Below are 21,895 nucleotides of genomic sequence, written 5' to 3'. Positions count from 1 at the left end.
CCGGGGTCGGTTACATTGAACAACCATATCAAGGGTTTATGATCGGTAATTATTTTAAACTTTGTGCCATAAATGTATGGTCGAAAATGTTTAACAGCCCATACAATTGCCAATAGTTCCTTCTCCGTAGTATTATAATTTTGTTCCGCGCGAGATAATACTCGGCTGGCGTATGCGATAGGTCTATCCTTGCCTACCGTTCCTTGTGATAGTACGGCTCCGATTGCATAGTCCGAGGCATCGGTAGTCACGTTGAATTCTTTATTGAAATTCGGATACTTTAGCACTGGCGCTGTCGTTAATTTTTCCTTCAATTTTTCAAACGCGATTTGTTGTTCGTTTTTCCATTCGAACGTTTCCGTTTTCTTCGTTAATTTTGTTAACGGTTTTGCGATTCGCGAAAAATTTTCTATAAATTTCCGGTAATAACCCGCTAGTCCGATAAACGATTGTACGTCTTTTACTTTCCGTGGTGTCGGAAAATTTTTTACCGCCTCTAATTTCGACGGATCTGGCAGTATACCGTTTTCGGAAATAATATGTCCAAGATATATTACCTCTTTTCGTAAAAATTCGCATTTGTCAGGCTGTAGTTTGAGACTATGTTTCCGTAGGCGTTGTAATACTTCCGCGAGTCTTCTGTTGTGATCCTCTAAACTGGATCCGTATATAACGATGTCGTCGAGATAAACGAGACATCGGAGTCCTTGTATCCCGGTTAGCACTGAGTTCATAAGTCGTTGGAAAGTCGCAGGCGCGTTTTTAAGTCCAAACGGCATTCTATTAAACTCGTAGTGTCCGTAGGGAGTCGAGAAGGCTGTTTTATTTTTGTCGCGCTCGGCCATCGGTATCTGGTGATATCCAGATGCAAGGTCGAGCGTCGTAAAATACTTCGCGTTTCCCAGCTGATCCAAAATATCGGTAATATTCGGCAGTGGGAATGAATCGCCTATAGTCAATTCATTTAACTTCCGGAAATCGACTACTACTCTTAATCGCGGTTTGCCTGTTGCGTCAGTCTTTTTGGCACTACTAATAACGGTGCATTCCACTGGCTAATGCTTGTACTAATAATTCCGTCTTTTAGCATTTCCTGTACTTGTTTGTTCACTTCTGATTTGTGTTTCTCGGGAAGGCGATACGGTCTCACATTGACGGGTGAGGTATCGGCGCGCGTGCTTATCTCGTGTTTAACGTTGCTGTGCATGACAATGGTTCTCCGCTTAAATAAAACACGTCGCTATATTCTTTGCATATTTTCTGTATCGCTTTCCTTTCTTCCTCGTTTAAATGTTTTGTGTGTAACAATTGTCAAATTTGTTCGTCACGCGTTAATTGATTCGGAGTCTCGTCTATATGTATCGTGTACAACTCGTGCGCGTTATCTTCGCAAACGTCTTCTACGGTTACGAGGGGTGTGTGTATCTCGACCGGCTTATCAGTTGTATTAATTACACTGATGGGACATTGGTAATTCTTCGGTTCTACCAAACATCGTCCGATATAGATTCCTGGGGCGGTTTCTTTGGCTCGAATGATCCCTGTCTTATTATCATTTGTTATTGCGTGTATAATTGTTTCACTACGCGGTTTTAAGATAATTTTGTTGTACGGTTACAATTTTAGGACGGCGTTTCCGATTTGTAATTCGCGTTTTTTGTAATCGCACGTGACTTGCTGCTTCTGGAGGAAATCGATTCCTATGATCCCGTCGTATTCCATTGGGAAATCATCTTTCACGACGTAAATCGCGTGTTTTATCTTGTTTCCGTTTAGCTCAATTGTCGCGTACATTTTTCCGATCGTCTTTGCTTTATGACCGGTTATTCCAACAAGGGTTATTTTATTATTGTAAATTTCGGTCTCGCCCTTCAAGTGTTTCACTTTTATCAATGAAATCGTAGCTCCCGAATCGTAAAGCATATTTACTTTTCCGCGTTTTGCCTCTCGCATAGGCAGAGTAATTATATTTAAACTCGCTCTCTCTCTCGGCATTCGGCGCACGTGTGTCACCTGATATTCGAGCGCGCGAGTCTTCTTAATCTTATCTCCGCGCTCTCCGTCTTCATCGCTGCTACGTTCGGACTCGGAATTTCTCTCCTGCCGGATTCTTTGATTATCTATTTTATTAATACTTCGCGGTTTTTTTCGATCCTCTGGCTTGTTCCGTGGGGGCGTATTATTTTTCGGTCGCCCGTTCAATTCCCAACATTCTTCGCGGTTATGTCCACGCTTTTTGCAATGATTGCAAAATTTTTCGATGGCGGATACGCGCGAGGATTTTTCCGGTTTCGGCAGAACGTTAACCTTGCTACGACAGTCTCGTCCGTAATGTCCGGGTTTTCCACATCTATAACATTGTCCCGTTGTTCGCTGTCCTGACCGCGTTGATTCAGGCTTATTTAGCGAGGAATTTGTTGCCCGTGACATGCTAGGTCCGATAAATCTCTCTTCCGTGCTCGCGCCGGCTATCGCTTCTTGAAGCGTCGTATATCGTTGTGAGCGTACGAATATCTTTAAGTCGCTTCGTAGCCCTAATTGAAAATTTAATAATGCTTGGGTTTGGATCGTTTGTAAGATAGTGCGTTTCTCTGAGCTCGTTTGGTTTCCTCCCTCTATCATTGAATCGTATAAATTCATAGCGAGCTGGTCGACGCGTTGCCCGAAATTTTGTGCTGTCTCATTATATTTCTGCTTTAGCGAATTAAATTCTAATTGCAAGTGGGCAGTACTTTGCTTGCATTGGTATGCGGTCTCTAGTTGTTGCTTTAATTCTTCAAACGTTTGTATGTCTCGCGTTTCGAAAACTTGCATGGCTTTACCTTTTAATTTAGTAAATAGTATGCCTTGTATCAGAGACTTTTCGTCTCCGGGATGTATGTTTTGCATTGTATATGTGCATGCGTTTAGAAATTCCTGAAGGCGGTGTCGCGATGTACCGTCGAATTCGGGTATTATCATTCGCGCTTCTTTTAGAGACATATATTGTCGTGCAGTACTCCGTCGATTTCGTACGTCGCGCTCAGTCCGTCCGTAAGTCATACGAGGCTCGTAATCGGACTCCCGCTGTTCGTCTGTGTGTGTGTATGCCTGTGCGGCTTCTATCCTATTCATACGTGTGTTTAGTGTATGTAGCTCTGCATGTATAGCTTGTATTATATTAAGCATTTGTGAAGTTTCTCCGGGCGCTACGACGGAGGGTTGTTGTGACGTGACGTCTAAATTCTGTCCCATTTGTGCAAGGGTTTGTCGGAGTATGCTTATTTCGGCATCTATCGCGGTTGGCGGAATAATTTCGTTCACGTTTGTATTTTCTGCCATATTTATTTCGCTATAAATTTCTTCGGGATCGAATATTTCGCTGTCGTATGACGTTAATAAAAATTCTCTCCGCGAAGATACTCTACTCAGAGTTCGGCTGATATACGGTCGCAATCGACGCGGTTCGTTTTGAGTTACTTGAACGGAGTCGCTTGGATTATTTGCGAATATACTCGCGTTAAAACTAGTAAACGGAAATTCTCGTTCGTTTATTACGTTCGGAGGTAACTCGGTATTATTTTCGTTTGTCAAGTCGCTGTCTAAATTTCTACGAACGCTTTCGAGATTTTGCGCAGTTAAAGGCAATACTCGCGTCGTTAACCGTACAGGTGTACTATGCAACCACGATTGGTTTTTAATCGCTTGTCGGGGTGTTTCGTCACCTTCCGACATTCACGCAATCAAATAAATTCGGACTTACAATATAACGGCTCGCATCGTTACGCTCTATACGGGTCGGCTGCTGCTGCTGCAACTCGATCGCTCGTGGGCTGATAACGGCGGCTCCGTGTTGGTGATAGATACGGCGGGTCGTCGCTCGTGTTGATGCGATTGTATAATAGCTGACTTACTAATTTATTATTAAAACTATATTAATATAATATAATATAATATAGTTATAGTCATTCAGACTATAACAACATGGATGTTGAAGAAAGACAGAAGTAAGATTTATCTGAGTTTTGATGTAAATGGAAAGCAACTAATATGTATTTCCATAAATTCAAAATATTGTTTTACATTTTTGTTGCTACTATTCTAAATTTTAATACTAATTACATCATTATTACACAATAATTCATATTATCATATTTGTAAATAAAGATTGAATGAATGTTTTCACGCCACTGAACACAAAGTGAACACAGTAGAAATAAAGAATAAAGATAAAAACTATAATATTATTCATCGTTTCAAATCGACTCTCTTATTTGCATATATATCAAAGACAAAAAATTATTAAATTCTATCCATTGGTAAAATTCGGGTATCACTTGATCGTCGATTAAATTAATTAGAATTTGATTGAAGTCATTCTACTCACAATCAGATATGCTCATTATTATTTCTTTATCGCTATCTCTTACTCAAGCATCATTAACATTCATCCGGGTTGCAATCATAAGTCAATATATAAGATACGTTTTCTAATATTTTATAAAATTAAGAGGCGTGCAGACAATAGGCAATAGTACTTATATCAGTAGAAACTAATTAATTATTTTTCTTTCTTTAATTAGCAAAAAAACAAAATTTCGCATTAATAGAAAAATACCGTCAAAAAAAGAAACTACATATTACGATTTTAAAAGCAGTATAGATAAGAAAATATATGTATGTTTTATCATCTTGTATATATATATATATATATATATATTATCTACATATATATACATTATCTTACTTTTTTAAAAGGTTGACTAGCAAAAAGTTAACAGCATCTTAAAAGTCAACTGCATTTTCTCTAATTTAAAAAATAAAACTTAAAAAATAATAAAAAAATTAAAAAACAATTAAAATAAAAATTAAAAAATAATGTTGGATTATTCGCTCTGGAGGCCAACATAACATGAATTCATAAGATTTAATTCTTGCTCCAGATTTCGAGAACGCTCCATGCGCTCTTTAGCATGAGCTAGCCATATTTTAATAGGTGCAGCAATTTGCTCATCTGTTACATTTTCATGTGATTTTCGTATCACACCTGGAAAAGTAACATATTTCTACAAATTAATTATTTCTCAATAAATAAGAACAAATAAATCTAATTTATTTAAATCATCAAGTATTAATTTAAATCAACAAAATAATATACGCTTATTTCTAATATATACAGAGTGTCTGATATAGATTGTGCAGTCTTTTATTGTTTTGCAATTTTTGTAATAATTATTGAAATAAAATAATTTTTAAAAAATAGCAAGAGCCAAAGGAGGAGTGTCAATAAAGCCGTTTTTTTGGCCCGTGTCAGAATCGCTCCAAACTATGATATTTTCTTCCTGCCGATGTAGCTCACAATCTCCTAGAACCATTTGCTGTCCGAGCAATTAGAGACTGAGAATGGGCAACTTAAAATTTCAAAAATCAATGGGATTTACAATATTCTCCAAATTCACAATGAGAAAGTGAACAGTCAATAATTGAGGAATTGGAAGTAGGCACCGGAAAATCTTCAATTAGAAGATTATTCGCCATTAGATTGGCCGCTATCTCCACCTGACTCATTGTCAGACCAGTCTGAAATGTTCTCAGCATCTTGGATATATTGTGCGTAGAATTGGGATGATCGTTCTTGAAGTCTTTCAGAGTGTCTTGAATACCGCAAATACCAAAAGACAGCGGCGAATGCGACATGTGCACAACAACCAACAGTTCTAGTACCGACCTTACTATTGGCAGTAACAGGATATGATGGCATTGAGTCCTTGACTATATTCAATCCACAAGTTATGCACCTTTGATGATGTGTGGCGCGATTGTATTTGAAGATATAAGATATTTCTCTCTTGCCTATAGACCAACAGTTGATACATCCCATTTCCAGCCGTGTGCTCCTCTGCATAAGATTGCACTTGTTTCAACTGATATGAGCCAATTTAATTAACTCAATTAAGGGTATATATAACTCAATAAAGTCAATTAAGGGAAATCAGGTATTGAATCCGCAATTACGGGTTGCCACATCAAAAGCAACACATACTCTAGTAGTTTTTGAGAAAATATAGTGATGAAAGCTTAACAATGATATGTTGAAATGAGACCGGCACTACAACCATGTAGAAAACCCCATTGATTTTTGAAATTTCAAGTTGCCCATTCTCAGCCTTTAATTGCTCGGACAGCAAACGATTCTAGGAGGTTGTGAGTTACATCGGCAGAAAGAAAGTACCACAGTTTGGAGCGATTCTGACGTGGGCCAAAGAACGGCCTTATTGACACTTCCTTTCGTCGCGCAATTAAACTTTTTGTGTCGTGAAACAATTGACTGGCCACTGACATGCCTAGAAAAATTCTTTTTACTAATATTTCAATAATTATTGCAAAAATAGCAAAATAATAAAAAGAATTTTTTGTTCAGTTATTATGTTCAAACTGTTCATGAGAGCTGGCACAATCTTTATCAGATATCCCAGATAAGGTAGTTAAAAAATATTAATATTTTGGGGACATATTTTAATAATTAATAAATGCCACAAAAATTTACAAATGGCTTTCAATTTGTAAGCAAGTATCAAATTCGTTAATAAAAAAAGACTAATTTTAAATATTTTACTTACTCATAATTATTTTGCATATATCCAGATTTGAAAAAACGTTTTTCTTCTTGGCCCCGTACCAACTGTATTTCTCTGCAAGTTCATTTGCAAATATAGATTTTATTATTCGTAAACATGAAGTTTTTAATTTGTGGCAAGTGAGACGTGTCAATTGTTTGATCTGAAATTATTTTATAAAACTTACATTAATAATTATTTTCGAAATATATAGTATTACTTCTTAAATAATCGAAATTTTATATTACTTCTTAAATAATATTCTTTACATAAAATATCTGAAAATGAGAAGGATACAATCTTAGGATCTGCAACTCTTAATAAAAATATTCCAATAAATATATGTGGGTGGAGTTCCGAATAGGTGAACCCTCCGATTTTTTTGAAACTACACTATTTTTTGTATTTTTGAACGCTGATTACGAATATGATAATGAAAATTTGCGACTAGGTCATCTTCAAGGTCAAAACTCAAAAAAACTGACAAAAATATAATTTTTTAGACATTATTTTGATAAATATTAATGTAAGAAAAAAATGTTTCAAATAAAAGTTGTAGTTCTTGTAAAAATACATCATTTATGCCGTATACATTTTTTGCGTAAAACTGAAAGTTTTTGAGAAAATCGATGTTAAAGACTAAAAACGGCGGGTAAAGTTCCGAAAAGTGCTCTTCTCTGATTTTTTGAAACTCAGCATTCTTACGTATTTTGATGCACTGATTACGAACATTATAGTGAAAATTGGCGCACCTTTTATTTTCATAGTGAAAATCAAGAAAAACCCATAAAAATTATAGTTTTTAACAGTTATTTCAGTAAATACGACAAATCATGATAAATATTTTAGACAAAAGTTTTAGATCTTACAGAGAAAAACATTTTACGTCCTATTAATTTTTACCGTACGAATGATAGTTTTCAACAAAAACGATGAAATCTAAATCTTGTATCTGTTCTCCCATCTAAGCATGTACTTTGCAATACATATACGATTCCACATAGGTTTACAACTTTCCACGTAAAGTGAGGTTCCACGCAAACCTATTTGTCTAGTTTTTCGATAGTGGAGCCCCTCGCAGGGGGGGCGGAACGCACTGTTTCCACGCATACACTTTTCCACGCGAAGCGAGATTCCACTTGGGTTTGCAACTTTCCACGCAGAGCGCGGTTCCACGCAAACCTATTTGTCTAGTTTTACGGTAGTGGAGCCCCCCGCAGGGGGGCGGAACCCGCTGATTCCACGCATATACTTTTCCACGCGAAGCGAGATTCCACATGGGTTTGCAACTTTCCACGCAGAGCGAGGTTCCACGCAAACCTATTTGTCTAGTTTTACGGTAGTGGAGCCCCCCGCAGGGGGGCGAAACCCACTGATTCCACGCATATACTTTTCCACGCGAAGCGAGATTCCACATGGGTTTGCAACTTTCCACGCAGAGCGAGGTTCCACGCAAACCTATTTGTCTAGTTTTACGGTAGTGGAGCCCCCCGCAGGGGGGCGGAACCCACTGATTCCACGCATATACTTTTCCACGCGAAGCGAGATTCCACATGGGTTTGCAACTTTCCACGCAGAGCGAGGTTCCACGCAAACCTATTTGTCTAGTTTTACGGTAGTGGAGCCCCCCGCAGGAGGGTGGAACCCACTGATTCCACGCATATACTTTTCCACGCGAAGCGAGATTCCACATGGGTTTGCAACTTTCCACGCAGAGCGAGGTTCCACGCAAACCTATTTGTCTAGTTTTACGGTAGTGGAGCCCCCCGCAGGGGGGCGGAACCCACTGATTCCACGCATATACTTTTCCACGCGAAGCGAGATTCCACATGGGTTTGCAACTTTCCACGCAGAGCGAGGTTCCACGCAAACCTATTTGTCTAGTTTTACGGTAGTGGAGCCCCCCGCAGGAGGGTGGAACCCACTGATTCCACGCATACACTTTTCCATGCGAAGCGAGGTTCTACGTGGGTTTGCAACTGTCCACGCAAACACTTTTCCATGGGAAGCGAGATTCCACGGAAACCTATTTATCTAGTTTTGATTCATGATACATTTTTCGTTGCGTAGGGGTCTTGCTAATATTTTCTGTACCTAATACTTTTAGTATATTGTTGACTCATCATATTTTTAGTAAGGTGAAGATTTAATAAATATAAACTCTTTGCGCGCACATATCTTGCGACTTTTCATGCAAAGCAATGCTTACCATCCATCGTTTGATGCAAAATTTATTATTACACTGCTTTACATGGGTTTGCGACTTTTCTTGCAAAGTAAGGTCTACCTCTTATTGTTCTGTGCTTCGGATGCAAAACTAGGTTTATAATTATAGATAGTTTTATATAGTTTTGCGACTTTTATGCAAAGCGTAAATTTCGAATAAAAGTTTTGGAGCCTAATTAATAAGGTTGTTTCTTTTAATTTTTTTTGTTACGAAAAAAATGGATAAAACATACAATTTGTTTTTATTGGCGTCTATTTTTCAAAATCGTTCATCAACTCTTCAGTGGTTGAGAGAAGTTGGTTTGATTCCAACACAAAGGTTCTGCAGTCATCATAAAAAATACATGAATTTGCTAGAATCTGATCTTGAATGCGGAAGATTCCTTTGTATGAAAAAAGGAAAGTATCGACATACTGCGACTGTTGCGGAGGATACATGGTTCGAGAGGTGTCATATTTCTCCTGCGGCATGTATTCTCATAACGTACTGTTTTTCTGTCAATATGTCGTTTAATCAAACGATTCGAGAAAGCAGTATTATTGATGGGCGGTATATATCTCGTGAAACTGTAGCCGATAGATTTTCTTTTTGTCGAGAAGTCTGCATGGCTGCACTTGATGAGGAGTTTCAGGAAGAGGGTCTTTTGGGAGGTGGAATCATAGAAATTGACGAGTGTAAGATTGGTCGTCGGAAGTACGAACGAGGACGTGTTGTTGAGGGATCATGGATTCTCGGAATGATTCACCGTGGACATGCTACTAATTATCGGCTCGAAATTTGCCCGGACAACAAGAGAGACAAAGATACTCTTGTAGCTTTAATAAAAAAACATGTGATGCCTGGGACTGAGATCCATACGGATTGTTGGAAGGGATATATAGATTTGGAACATCATGGATATGTTCACAAGACGGTGAATCATTCTGAATTTTTTGTAGATCCGGAAACTGATGCTCACACTCAGAATATTGAGTCGTCCTGGCGCTGGATGCGTCGTGAATTATCTCACGGTGGTGTTCAAAAGAGTTCTATCGCTGATCATTTGTGTGAATTTATGTGGCGTCGTCGACTTCGACGATTGGGTCAAGATCCTTTCAAGCAATTGATTATCGATATTAAAAGATGTTATCCGGGAAAGGAGTAATATATTTAGCGTTTTATAAATAGTTTTGAAAAATAAAAAAGCGTTAAAAAAAACAATTAAAAATGTAAAAAAAATACAAAAAATATAAAAAAATTATAAAAAATATTAAAATTATAAAAAAATTATAAAAAAATATAAAAATTATAAAAACAAAAAAATGGAGTCAGTTCTTCGTCACGTCTTCGTCGTTGACTCCGGGTTCGGCTGAGAACGAAGAATATATTAATGTTTGAGAGGGTTTTTCTTATCTAATTTTTTTCGAAAACTATCAGTTTTACGCAAAAAATTTATAGGACATAAATGATGTATTTTTACAAGAACTACAACTTTTATTTGAAACATTTTTTTCTTACATTAATATTTATCAAAATAATGTCTAAAAAGTTATATTTTTGTCAGTTTTTTTGAGTTTTGACCTTGAAAATGACCTAGTCGCAAATTTTCATTATCATATTCGTAATCAGCGTTCAAAAATACAAAAAATAGTGTAGTTTCAAAAAAATCGGAGGGTTCACCTATTCGGAACTTTATCCATATATGTTAATGCTTTTTTAAAATTACTATAAAAAACTAATTTCATGTAAACATAATTTATATATATATATATCCTAAGCTATTGTCCTGTTTTTTTAAAGAAATATAATATTGAATTATTTTTAGTATATATATATTGAAATATAAATCTTCAACTCACCATTTGATTTCGATAAGATAAATCATTTTTTAATTTTTCTTCCATGAGTTGAAGACTGTATTCATCTTTGAGCGGCAAATCTTCAAAAACATCAATTTCACTTTGTTCCACATCCAAAGTTGAGCTGAATGAAAGTTTATCCAATATGAGTTTTTGATATGTATTTATTACTTCCATTTTTTGGCTGATATTGTCGATTTTTAATTCCAAATTCGATAATTCTCTAATTACAATTTCTTGAAAATTGTCCATTCCTATAAAATATAAAACATTGAAAAAAGTTAATTCATATCTGTATGAAAACAAAATTGATATGTACCTGGTGTTTCTGTATGCATCTCCTGCCTTCTTGCTGTTTTTAGAAGTGAGCGTGCATCAAACGCTAATTTTGAAAAGCAAGAATGTTTTTCTAATCTTTCAAGTAAATCTCTGAGAGCAGTATGTGAAATTTGATATTTTGTAGCCCACAAAGCAAGCCTATTTTTCAAATCGTCTTTTGTATTTGCATTTTCAGATGCAATATAAGGTAGTGATTCGTGAGAAGATTCTTCATTTAATTCCAGATATTCATCATTTTTTCACATTTAATAAATACATTATTTTCTCCATAAATAGTGTTATTTTTAGTTGTAAATGTCTCACAACGATTATGTAAATTAATTGTGGAACTGCTTCTCGAATATTCTGGATTGTTATAATTATCTGATAATATACCCGTATTTAATAAACTGTCACTTATCAATTTTGATTCTGCAACTAGTTGATTAAAGTGCCTCTTCGATATATGTGAAATGTCTTTTCTGGGGCGCTTTCGATCCATTGTTGTATTTCTATTCAATAATAAATATAAATGATTTGTGGTATATTTCTGAGTATTATTTTTAGGGTATGAAACAAAAATTTATTTAAAAAGGTTTATTTATTAGTTTTATCAGTTTGACCTTGAATGCTTTAGATATAAAATTAAATATAAATATAAATTTTATTAAAGAACAACAAATACAACTTTATTACACTTTTAAAAAATATTAAAATAAATTTTATATTTTAATTTAAAATTTTATTATACATTAAAACAAAATGTTAAAGATTTAAGGGAATGCCGGAGCGACGGCCGAACTCCGATAGGTTAGCACCACACATATCTAAACATATGCACGTATACAACACATACGCGTAAAAATGTTTTTAATATATAACTTTTTTATTAGACTTGCAATCTCACTTTTAATCGTTTACTAATAATTTTTCATATTATCCTTATCGCGTATACTATATTTCATGCACAGACAAACTGCAGAACTTTTTTATTAAATAAGTATTATTACGAACTGACACAAAGAAGCCGATAACAAAACTGTAATTTTTGATTTTTATATGATTTATACAGGGTGTCCCATAATTCGCAAACCACCGCGAATGGGCAGATAGAGCGTGTTAAACTGAATAGAAAAATCCTGTATCATTTTGTGTACGATATTCGCAATAATTATTGAGTTATTTATTAAAATATCTAAACGAATAAGCAGGTAGAAAGCATTATTTGATCGAGGCGGCGTCATGCAGTGAGCGGCGACCAATGTAGTGGCGCCGAAAAGTAAGATGATACTTTTGATACTAAGCGGTACATGCACACCGAGTCCGGCCTACCGCTTTCTACCCGTTCATTCGTTTAGATATTTCAGTTAATAACTCAATAATTATTGCGAATATCGCAAAATGATACAGGATTTTTTTATTCAGTTTAATACGCGCCGCTCTATCTGCCCATTCGCGGTGGTTTGCGAATTATGGGACACCCTGTATATGCAAACATAGCTAGCGCGGTCCGTTTTTATAAGTACTTTAATCGTGAAAAAGGATTTATTGATCAGTATAGTCAATAAAAAGTTATATAAAAAAAACTAAATATTCTCGCATTCGGTCGGTAAAAACATCATCCGGCATCCCCTTAAATATTAAATTTTTAGTTATTTTATATTGACCTTAATTATTTAAAATTTTAAATTGAACTCAATTTTTTAAAATGGAGAACTATCTAATTATTTTATATAAATGAATCTCATAATTCTGCATAAAAAGTTATAAAATAGATAAAAAATTGAAAGATGTTTTAATTTGATGTATAATTTTGATATAAAAAATACAAAATAACTCAAAAAATATTAATTTTTCTATGATTTTATTTTAATACCTTTTATGTACAAAATGACAAAAATTAATTAATGTAAAAAAACAGTTGTTTTTAAGAAAAAATATGTACAGGGTTTGTCCGGAAAGTAATGCGTCGCATTTTTTTAAAAAAGAATTTATTGATCGCATAGGTAAAACAACTTAAAATTGTTCGAAGTATGACCCTTCTGCGTCAATACATTTTTGCCAACGCGATTTCCATGCGTCATAAGATTTCTGGAACTCCTTGACTGGGATGCTGTTCAGGGAGGCCGTCGAAGTAGCTTGTACGTTGTCAACCGACTCGAGCTGTTGTCCTTTGAGCTCCCTTTTCAGCCGAGGAAATAAAAAAAAGTCCGCCGGAAATTGGGATTATCTGCACAGAGTTGCTTGAGTTCTTCACAAACTTCCACTCGGTGTTGCTTTTGCGCATCGGTCAACACTCTGGGCACAAGTTTTGCGCAAATCTTCCGCATGGCCAAGTCTTCCGATACAATCTCGTGAACAATCGTTTTCGGCAAGTTCAATAATTCCGACATTAAGCGAACATTCATTCGACGGTCTGAATTCAATAATTGGCGCACACGAGTCACATTGTCGTCCGTTCGCGATGTTGACGGGCGTCCTGCGCGGGCCTCGTCGGCGACCTCCTTCCGACCTTCTCTAAACATCTTGTGCCATCTGTTTGACTGCGATTTGGAAAGGCAATCGTCCCCGAAAACTTTCTTGAGCATTTCAAAAGTTTCCAGCGGCGTCTTGTCCAGCTTCACGCAAAACTTTATCGCATAGCGTTGCTCTATCGTTCTCTCCATCACAAGTTCGACGCGACCACTAAGCAGAGGTTCACAGAATAAGCCGTCCTAACCCTCCAAGCGCATGGAAACAATTGAGCGACCTACCGTTGGAAAGCTAAGGGTACCCCCCTTCCTCCCCAACCGGTCCCATCGCTCTGCGATGTATAGTCGCGTCACAAAAAAATGCGACGCATTACTTTCCGGACAAACCTAGTTGCTTACAATTTATATACTTTTTGTGAAGATAATTTTTCTTTATATCAATTGATTGCTCAACTTTGTATACAAAAGTATTAAGGTAAGATTATAAATATTTATATGATAAATATTAAATATAATACTGATAGTTAATTTAGATAGTTATACACACACACGCGCGCGAGCACGCACGCACGCACACACACACACACACACACACGCACAGGGTATACTATTTTAAATGTGCATTCCCAATAACATCAAGCAGAAAGTAGTTGGATGGATGTTTCATAAAAGTTGTTGGATTTTAAGGGGAACATTCAATAGTGACCCTGACTTTATCGTGGATGACCTTGATCAAGGTGATTTCAAGGCAAAATGACCTTCATATGACCTTTAAGAGTCAATCTGACGTCACCTATTTCCTTACGTTTTTAACGTAAAATTTCCCGCTCTATCGATTTCCGATATCAAAAATAGGTCATTTCATTTGAAAAATTAAAGTTAACCTTGAAATCTCCTTGATCACGATCATCCACGATAAGGTCAGTGTCACCATCGAATGTCCCCCTCAAAATCTAACAACTTTTGTCTGAAACTTTTTTCATCCAACCACTTTCTACGATGTGGGATGCACAATTAAAATGGGACACCCTATATATACATATACATTCCATTCTTCATTTTATTGTTTAACCAATATATATATATATATATATATATATATATATATATATATATATATACGATTTGAAAAATACATAAGACGATTTGAAAAATAGGCTTGCTTTGTGGGCTACAAAATATCAAATCACATACTGCTCTCAGAGATTTACTTGAAAGATTAAAAAAACATTCTTGCTTTTCAAAATTAGCGTTAGATGCACGCTCACTATATATATATATATATATCTAATATCTAAAAATATATATATATATATATATCAGGATGTTTTAGGAATAATGGTCTATATTTTAGAATTGTACACATTATTTAGAATAAAAGTTATACATATAAACATATGTCCTGTTCTAAACGGTTATAAAGATACAACAGATTTAATCTAAAGCACGAATACATTTATTTTAGTAGAGCCAAATTCTATAAAACAATTACATTAAATTTTTGTCAATGTGTTACGAATGTAAATATTAGATTATGTGTGGTAAATCATTAGTGTGAAATTTTTACTTTTTGATGTAATAAAAATATTTTATATACAAACTATCAAAATTATTAATTAATTTAAATTATTATTCTTTAATTATGCAAATTTATTGTAAGCTTAAATTTTAATGTAAGTTATTTCATAGAATTTAATTTTATTAAATTAAAAAATGTATTTATTCTTAGGAGTGAACACACTGTATCTTTTAAATTGTCTTTAGAATAGGAAACATGTTTGTATCAATTTTATGTATATATATATATGCATATGTATAATATATATGTATATAATTATAATATATATATATATATATATATATATATATGATTATATACATCATCTATCAGAAAAGTAATGAAATTAAAATATGTAGTGCATAATGTGGCAACAGTAAAAAATTATAATTATGCAGAATATGAAGTATAATCCTTTCTTCTAAAGTAATACTTTTCAGTGTTACTTTTCTGACAGACCATGTTTATAACCATGAAAAAAAACAATAATTGGATTGACTAAGATTTTCAAATTTTTATTTTATTTTAACAATAAAATGTTTACTCATTCTAAGAATAATTTGGAGCTGCAAAGTAATATTATTTGATTAAGTAAACATTTTGTTGAAATAAAATAAAATTATATTGAAAATTTTAGTCAATCTGACCAATCTTTTTTCTTAATGTAGATAGAGATATGCAATACATAAAAAATTACACTTACTTAATACTTTCTGACCCAATAAATACATGGATGTAAAACCTGGTCGCACGCTCAATCAATCTTTTCTTGATTATGCTGCAACATAAAAATTATTAATAAACTTACTTAACAATACTTTAAACATATAAAATACTTAACATGTATCAAATACAAAGTCAACGACACACACATGCAATATTCACAAGCGATCAAACTCACTTCAGGCTTTGTGCTCCAGTAAATAAGTGGATGTTAAGAAAGGTTGCACACTCTATATTTTCTTGATTATACTGCAACATGAAAATTACAAATAATAATGGCATACTTTACATGTATCATATATACGAGAAATAATATACTACAAGAGATGTTATAGAGATGTATTTAGTACATTATGTACAGTATGTAAATAATATACTGATGATTCACACAAATGAGTATAGAATGATGTTAGGGATAATTATTTGAGTTCTAATGTAAATGGAAAGCAATAAGTAATATAAGTTCATTGATATTGAATTATATTTTTATATTTCTTTTGCGACTTTCTAAACATAACCTCAATTTTATGAAATGTTTTACCGTGATAAATTATTAAAAAATGTGGCAAAAAATACTAAATATATATATATACATATATACAAATAAAATATTCTTGAACTTTATTTCACGTCTAATAAAATATGTAGAAACGAAGAAAAAAGATTATCTCTGAATTCGTCGATAATTCGTAAAGAGGATCAACCATATCATGCGGTATCAGGCAAAAATTAAATAGTAAATAGACCTCGGAAATAGGGATGGGCGATATAGTATCGATATTTCAAAATATCGATATTTTTTATTTTATAGTATCGATATTTTGTATTAATATTTTATCTTTCGATATTATTATGTATCGATATTTTAATAAGTGTATCGAACTTCCGATACGGACGCCGTAGAGCAGTTCTGTGAAGGTAGCCTACCAAAATTAGATTTTCGAAGTTTCAATAATTGGAATTAATAGTTGGTCTTTTATTGATCATTGTTGATAATATTTTAGTTTTTGTTGGTTATTAAAAAAATAAATATCAATATGAAGTTAGCCTACCTAAATATACAATTTTAATAGATTTTAATTAATTATACGTCAAATCGATAGGAAATCGATTGTTGGTCCCAATTATGTCTTTAGAAATGATTGTTGGTCGATTATTTACTAATCCCAGATAGCCACAGTAATTATTATGACATCATTTTGATGTCAAAATGCATCATTTTGATGGCAAATGATGCATTTTGATATCAAAATAATGTCATAATAATTACTGTAGCTATCTGGGTAATTATAACAAAATAATTATTTTTCAATTGCTCACATATACTGCGCATGCGCATATATACTGCGCATGCTGTTTCCAACTATTAAATTAGCTCTCTACAAATATATTATTCCGCGATCAGAGAAATGCACAATTAGATGAAACAGGTATTTTATACAAATACGTTTAAATTGACACATTTATAATTAGTCTTAGTGTATTTATTAGGATTTTAAGTAATTATACTAACGATATAAATTTTGTGTTGAGAAAATCAGTTATTAGAAAATTTATAGTTATTACAGGTGAAAAATTAAAAAAAATTATTGCTAAATTAAAAAACAATTAAATTGTTATATTAATATTTCTTATTTACAGATATTTGACTATGGCTTTACGAGCACGGACCAGGGAGCACCTTTTATTAACCTTAACCTGCTCCCGTTGACAACAGCGAGTATTGCTGATAGACAATTCCCACATCATTCGGTAGTTTTTTAATTGAAAGAGAAGTTGTTGACTATAAAAAGACCAAACTATAACAGTGAGGATTTCGAGAAACTTATCAAATCTGAAATGAATGTAAGACCAAATGATGTCGCCCTTCCAATCAAATTGTGTAAGATCTCTTCTGTCATTCGAAATATAAGTTGTTCTCACTAATTGTTCTTAAGAAGCTGAGCTCGAAATGCCCTGTTTGGGACAACAACAGGAGAACGAGGAACGGCTGAGGGTCTCAACTAAATAAGGAGTCACTTGATTAATGGACAGTATATTAGAGATATTCATTTAATATGGAAACACAATTGTACGGGTGCGGTTAATTATAATCGCCGGCCAAACACTTCGAGAGATATCAGGATCGACTCACTATGTCGAATTGCGTCGCTATTTTCACGGTTACTTCAAATCAGAAATTGCGAGCGAGATACAAAAACGTTATCACGTTAACAAAACCGTTAGGTTGCTCTAGTCAAGTCGAATATCGAGGGCTACAACCAAAAGGGCAGATGCCTTTCACTCGAATCCCTCGTAACTCTTCCGTCTCTCCTTTTATACCCCAAAAGCCTAGCGAGCGCGCGATCGGGAGAATACCCCCAGAATACCGGGCCTGGGTCGCGTAACGGGGCGCCGACCGACCAATTAATCGGGTGTCATGCTTTCCCCGCGTGTTCGCCAGTCAGTTCGGTGGGGAAAAGGGGAAAAATTTCTTACAGTTCGTCCATCCTGATATTACATTCGTCTCGAATGTAGCCGATTTTTTTTTTTTTTTTTTTTTTTTTCGATTATGTAAACCTAAGAACAGAAATACACATTAATTATCCTGAGATTATAAGATAATTTTTCGCCATATATAATTACATTGCATAAAATCTTAAGTGAGTAATTCGGGTACATTATTAATATTAATCATACAAATAACCCCGCAATATAGAGAAAACTTATTTTTAACAGTGCGGTCGCCAAGGTACATATATTTCTCTATTTAGTACTGTCATTTATTATTCTTAATTACCGGCTTCGTCCAGTATTTCAATTTGTCGGAAGACAAGATGGTATTGTAAGGTTTTTGCGTGATGTCGAACCCAGGAATGTCCTTTACAACATACCGGTTTTTATTTAGAACCTTGGCAATTTCATACGGGCCTTTATAATTTGGTTTTAGCTTCTTACTTATACCTACTTTGGCCTGAAGATCGCGTATCAATACTCGATCGCCTTCCTTGTACACAGTCGGTTTCTTGTGGTGACGATCATAATAAGCCTTATTATATTCCCTGAGCTTATTGTTAGCTTGTTTGGCAATATCACGTGCTTCCTCTCTCTGTTCGTACATGTTATTATCTATTTCGAGTAAACAGTCTAAATAGTCTTTCAAATCTTTGTCTTCATGACATTGTTGCTCGTACCCTAACAGAAGTTTCGAGGAAGAGGTTTTTATTGCTGAGTTATGTGTATTGTTCACTGTGTACTGTACCGCGATAAGTTTATTTTCCCAATCATCAGCCGAATCGATCGATTTAGTTAGACTGCTTTTCAAATATCGATTAACACGCTCTACTATGCCGTTAGCCCACGGTGAGGCTACGGCGACCTTTCTAAAATTAATATTTAATTTTTCCAAAAATTCTGCAAAATCTCTTGCTGTAAAAGCCGAACCCCGATCAGTAACCGCCGTAACGGGTGTTCCAAAAATATGAAATAAAAATTTTAAACAATTGCGAGCTTCCTTAGTGTTCGTTGTTTTCGTAGGAAACAACCACGTGTACCGTGTAAACGCATCTATCACTACAAAGATATATCTTGAACCTTCTGGCGTTTCCTGCAGAGGACCAAAATGGTCAACGTGAATAATTTCAAATGGTTTCGTAGGGGCAAAATCATCTATTTGCGATTCGCCTTCGCGCCTATTAGTTGAGGAATTCGCATACAGGCACGTAATACAATTATCAATATGATCGCGAATTTTTTTTCGCATAGCTGGGAACCAATACGATCCGTGTACCCCTTGGTACGTTTTTTCAAATCCACAGTGCGACATATCATCATGATATATTCTAAGAATATTGGGGATCATCGCGTCGGGAATTACAAAGCGCGCGCGGTCCTCTCCTTTCCGATATATCAATCCATTGATTAATTGAAATTTATTATTATCATCAAATTCGAGACTATCAGCAATTTCTTTAATTCGCGGATCTTGAAGCTGTTTAAATTCTAGCTCCCTTTCCAAGGGTAAGATTTCTAAATAGAATACTTGGCGACTAAGCGCGTCGACGTGTGCCATTCTTTTTCCCGGACGGTGCTCCACCTTAAAATCATAGTTTTGTAATAGCAGCGTCCAACGAGCGATTCGGGGGTTCAAATTCGCTTTATTGACTGCGTAGACTAGCGCATTGCAGTCCGTAATTACTGTAAATTTTATACCGTATAGATAAATGTGGAAGCGTTCCACCGCTCGAACAATCGCGAGCATCTCGAGCTCGAAACTGTGATATCGCGACTCCGCGCTATTTGTCGTTTGGCTGTAATACGCAACGGGGGCCCATTTCGCGTCTGATTGTTTCTGGAGAAGTATTCCTCCAAGCCCCTGAGCACTTGCGTCAGTATGCAACTCAGTAGGTGCGGTTGGATGATACAAGCGAAGTACCGGATACGCAGTCAGTTCAGTTTTCAGTATTTCAAACGCGGAAGTACATTCTGCGTCAAAATTAAAGTCTACCGATTTTCGTAGCAAATTATGTAACGGTCTTGCTTTATGTGCGTAATTTTGTATAAACTTTCTAAAATAATTAGTTAACCCGAGAAATCGCTGCAATTCGTGAGTGTTTTTCGGAGCAGGAAAATTCTTCACGGCTTCCGTGTGACGATCGCTCATGGTTACTTGATTCTTGGAAATTATATATCCTAAGAATTCGATTTTTTTCTTCAAAAAACAACACTTGGCGAAATTCAACTCAAAACCGTATTTTTTTAAAACTAATAAGACTTCTTGTAATACTTCCAAATTTTCCTTTACCGATCGACTTGCTATTAAAATGTCGTCAATATAGACTAGAACTTTATCTTGTCGTATGAGCGGTTGCAGAACTTGGACGACGCGTTTTTGGAATTCAGCGGGTGCTTCCGAAAAACCGAAGGGTAATCGTACATATTCAAATTGCCCATCGGGCGTCGCGAATGAAAAGTACTTCGTATGCTGAGGGTTGACTTTGATTTGGTGAAACCCGTCTTTTAAATCGAGCAATGTAAAAACCGCTCGATCGCTCAATTGCGCCAGACAATCCTCGATCAGAGGAAAAGGATATTTTTGTTTAAGAATGCGCGCATTCAGTGGGCGTAAATCTACGCATAGTCGCAGGTTGCCATTTTTCTTCCGCACGGGAACACTTCTTGCGCAGTACGGAGACGTGCTGCTCCTGATAATGCCGCGTTCCAATAAATCATCGGTAATCGCCCGAATCTGTTTTCGCTCCTCTAGCGCAAATTTTCTAGGTGCGAATGCGTACGTTGAATGGTCTTTCAAATTAACCGATACGTAATAGTCATCGTCGATTACCTTAACCTCGGTATTTAAACAATCTAAGACCACTTCTTTGAGCTGTTGTTTTTCCGCTAGCCCGAAATCTATTTCACACTCATCTAACAAAGATTCCGCATTCATTTCAGTATAACAAACATCCGATTGTAAAAGGAGTTGCGTAAATGCAGTGGAATCGGACCTAGTCGGTCGGAAAATTAATGTTAAATTGTAGTTCTCTAGGAAATCACGTCCGATTATTAAATCCATTTCAGAAAAATCTGAATCAACTACGTGAAGACAGACTTCGTAAGTACGATCGGGGAATGATTTAAAGCTAATCACGGAATTAATTTTCCCCTGGACGTTAATCGGATTTTTCGGCAAAGCGTTAAATTTCCGATCGACTGGTTCTAACGCGGTTTGCGTACAATTGAAAAATTTCTGAAAATTACTCAAACTAACAAATGAGACTGAACTTCCTGTGTCCATTAGCGCGCTCAAATTACAATCTATATTATTGATTTTGTCAATTATTATTAACGGTCCAGAGAGGTAAAACTTATCCCTGTTGTTATCCTCGACCGCCGCTGCCGTCGGCTGCGTGGAAGATGATGTCTTTTCCGGTGCCGGGGAGGAGGATGAGGCCGTTGCTACTGTCCGCTCTTTCTTCTTCAGCAGTGGACAGTCCGATTTCCAATGACCTTCCTTTTTGCAATAATTGCATGCTCCCTTGGTCGGCCTGTCCTTGTGGCCCTGTGTCTTCCCGTCAGCTGCTTTGTAGTCCTTCTTAATGGCTTTACTCTGATGATGGTTTTTTTTCTCCATGTCGCCCATACCGTAGGTGATCCTCCTCATTGCTTCCAAGAATCTATCTACA

The 21,895-nt window shown here is 35.5% G+C and overlaps 1 protein-coding gene and 1 long non-coding RNA gene across 8 annotated transcripts; one reads left to right on the top strand and one right to left on the bottom strand.

Moving 5' to 3' along the window:
* Nucleotides 1–4,010: 4,010 nt before the first annotated feature.
* LOC114930159 (protein GVQW3-like) lies at nt 4,011–16,502 on the bottom strand. 7 transcript variants are annotated; one of them, XM_085489915.1, is made up of 6 exons: nt 16,478–16,502; nt 15,910–15,980; nt 15,712–15,786; nt 10,662–10,915; nt 6,600–6,759; nt 4,011–5,026 (listed from the first exon to the last, which is right to left on the bottom strand). In XM_085489915.1, the coding sequence occupies exons 3-6, from the start codon at nt 15,737–15,739 to the stop codon at nt 4,866–4,868; spliced, it is 603 nt and encodes a 200-aa protein (XP_085346041.1). In that variant the 5' UTR covers nt 15,740–15,786; nt 15,910–15,980; nt 16,478–16,502; the 3' UTR covers nt 4,011–4,865. The 7 variants fall into 7 exon arrangements, with proteins under 7 accessions (XP_085346041.1, XP_085346038.1, XP_085346039.1 ...); XM_085489912.1 differs by lacking the exon at nt 16,478–16,502 and adding an exon at nt 16,273–16,465; XM_085489913.1 differs by lacking the exon at nt 16,478–16,502 and adding an exon at nt 16,333–16,465.
* Nucleotides 16,503–17,073: 571 nt separating this feature from the next.
* Nucleotides 17,074–17,657, top strand: LOC114942679 (uncharacterized). The gene is made up of 2 exons (XR_003821849.2): nt 17,074–17,161; nt 17,373–17,657. It is a non-coding gene; the product is annotated as an uncharacterized LOC114942679 (long non-coding RNA).
* The last annotated feature ends 4,238 nt before the right edge of the window (nt 17,658–21,895 follow it).

Source organism: Nylanderia fulva, unplaced genomic scaffold (assembly GCF_048542155.1).
Source record: "Nylanderia fulva isolate GAGA-0341 unplaced genomic scaffold, ASM4854215v1 Scaffold91, whole genome shotgun sequence".
Lineage (NCBI taxonomy): Eukaryota > Metazoa > Arthropoda > Insecta > Hymenoptera > Formicidae > Nylanderia > Nylanderia fulva.
This window is presented reverse-complemented; position numbering and strand designations above follow the sequence as displayed.

Excerpts from the sequence above, each read along its gene's own strand:
- LOC114930159 (XM_085489915.1), bottom strand. The coding sequence starts at position 15,739 with ATGTATTTATTGGGTCAGAAAGTATTAA. Across the intron at positions 10,916-15,711 it reads ATTGGGTCAGAAAGTATTAA|GAATGGACAATTTTCAAGAA; the intron begins GTAAGTGTAATT and ends TATATTTTATAG. Across the intron at positions 6,760-10,661 it reads TATCTTATCGAAATCAAATG|ATCAAACAATTGACACGTCT; the intron begins GTGAGTTGAAGA and ends AAATAATTTCAG.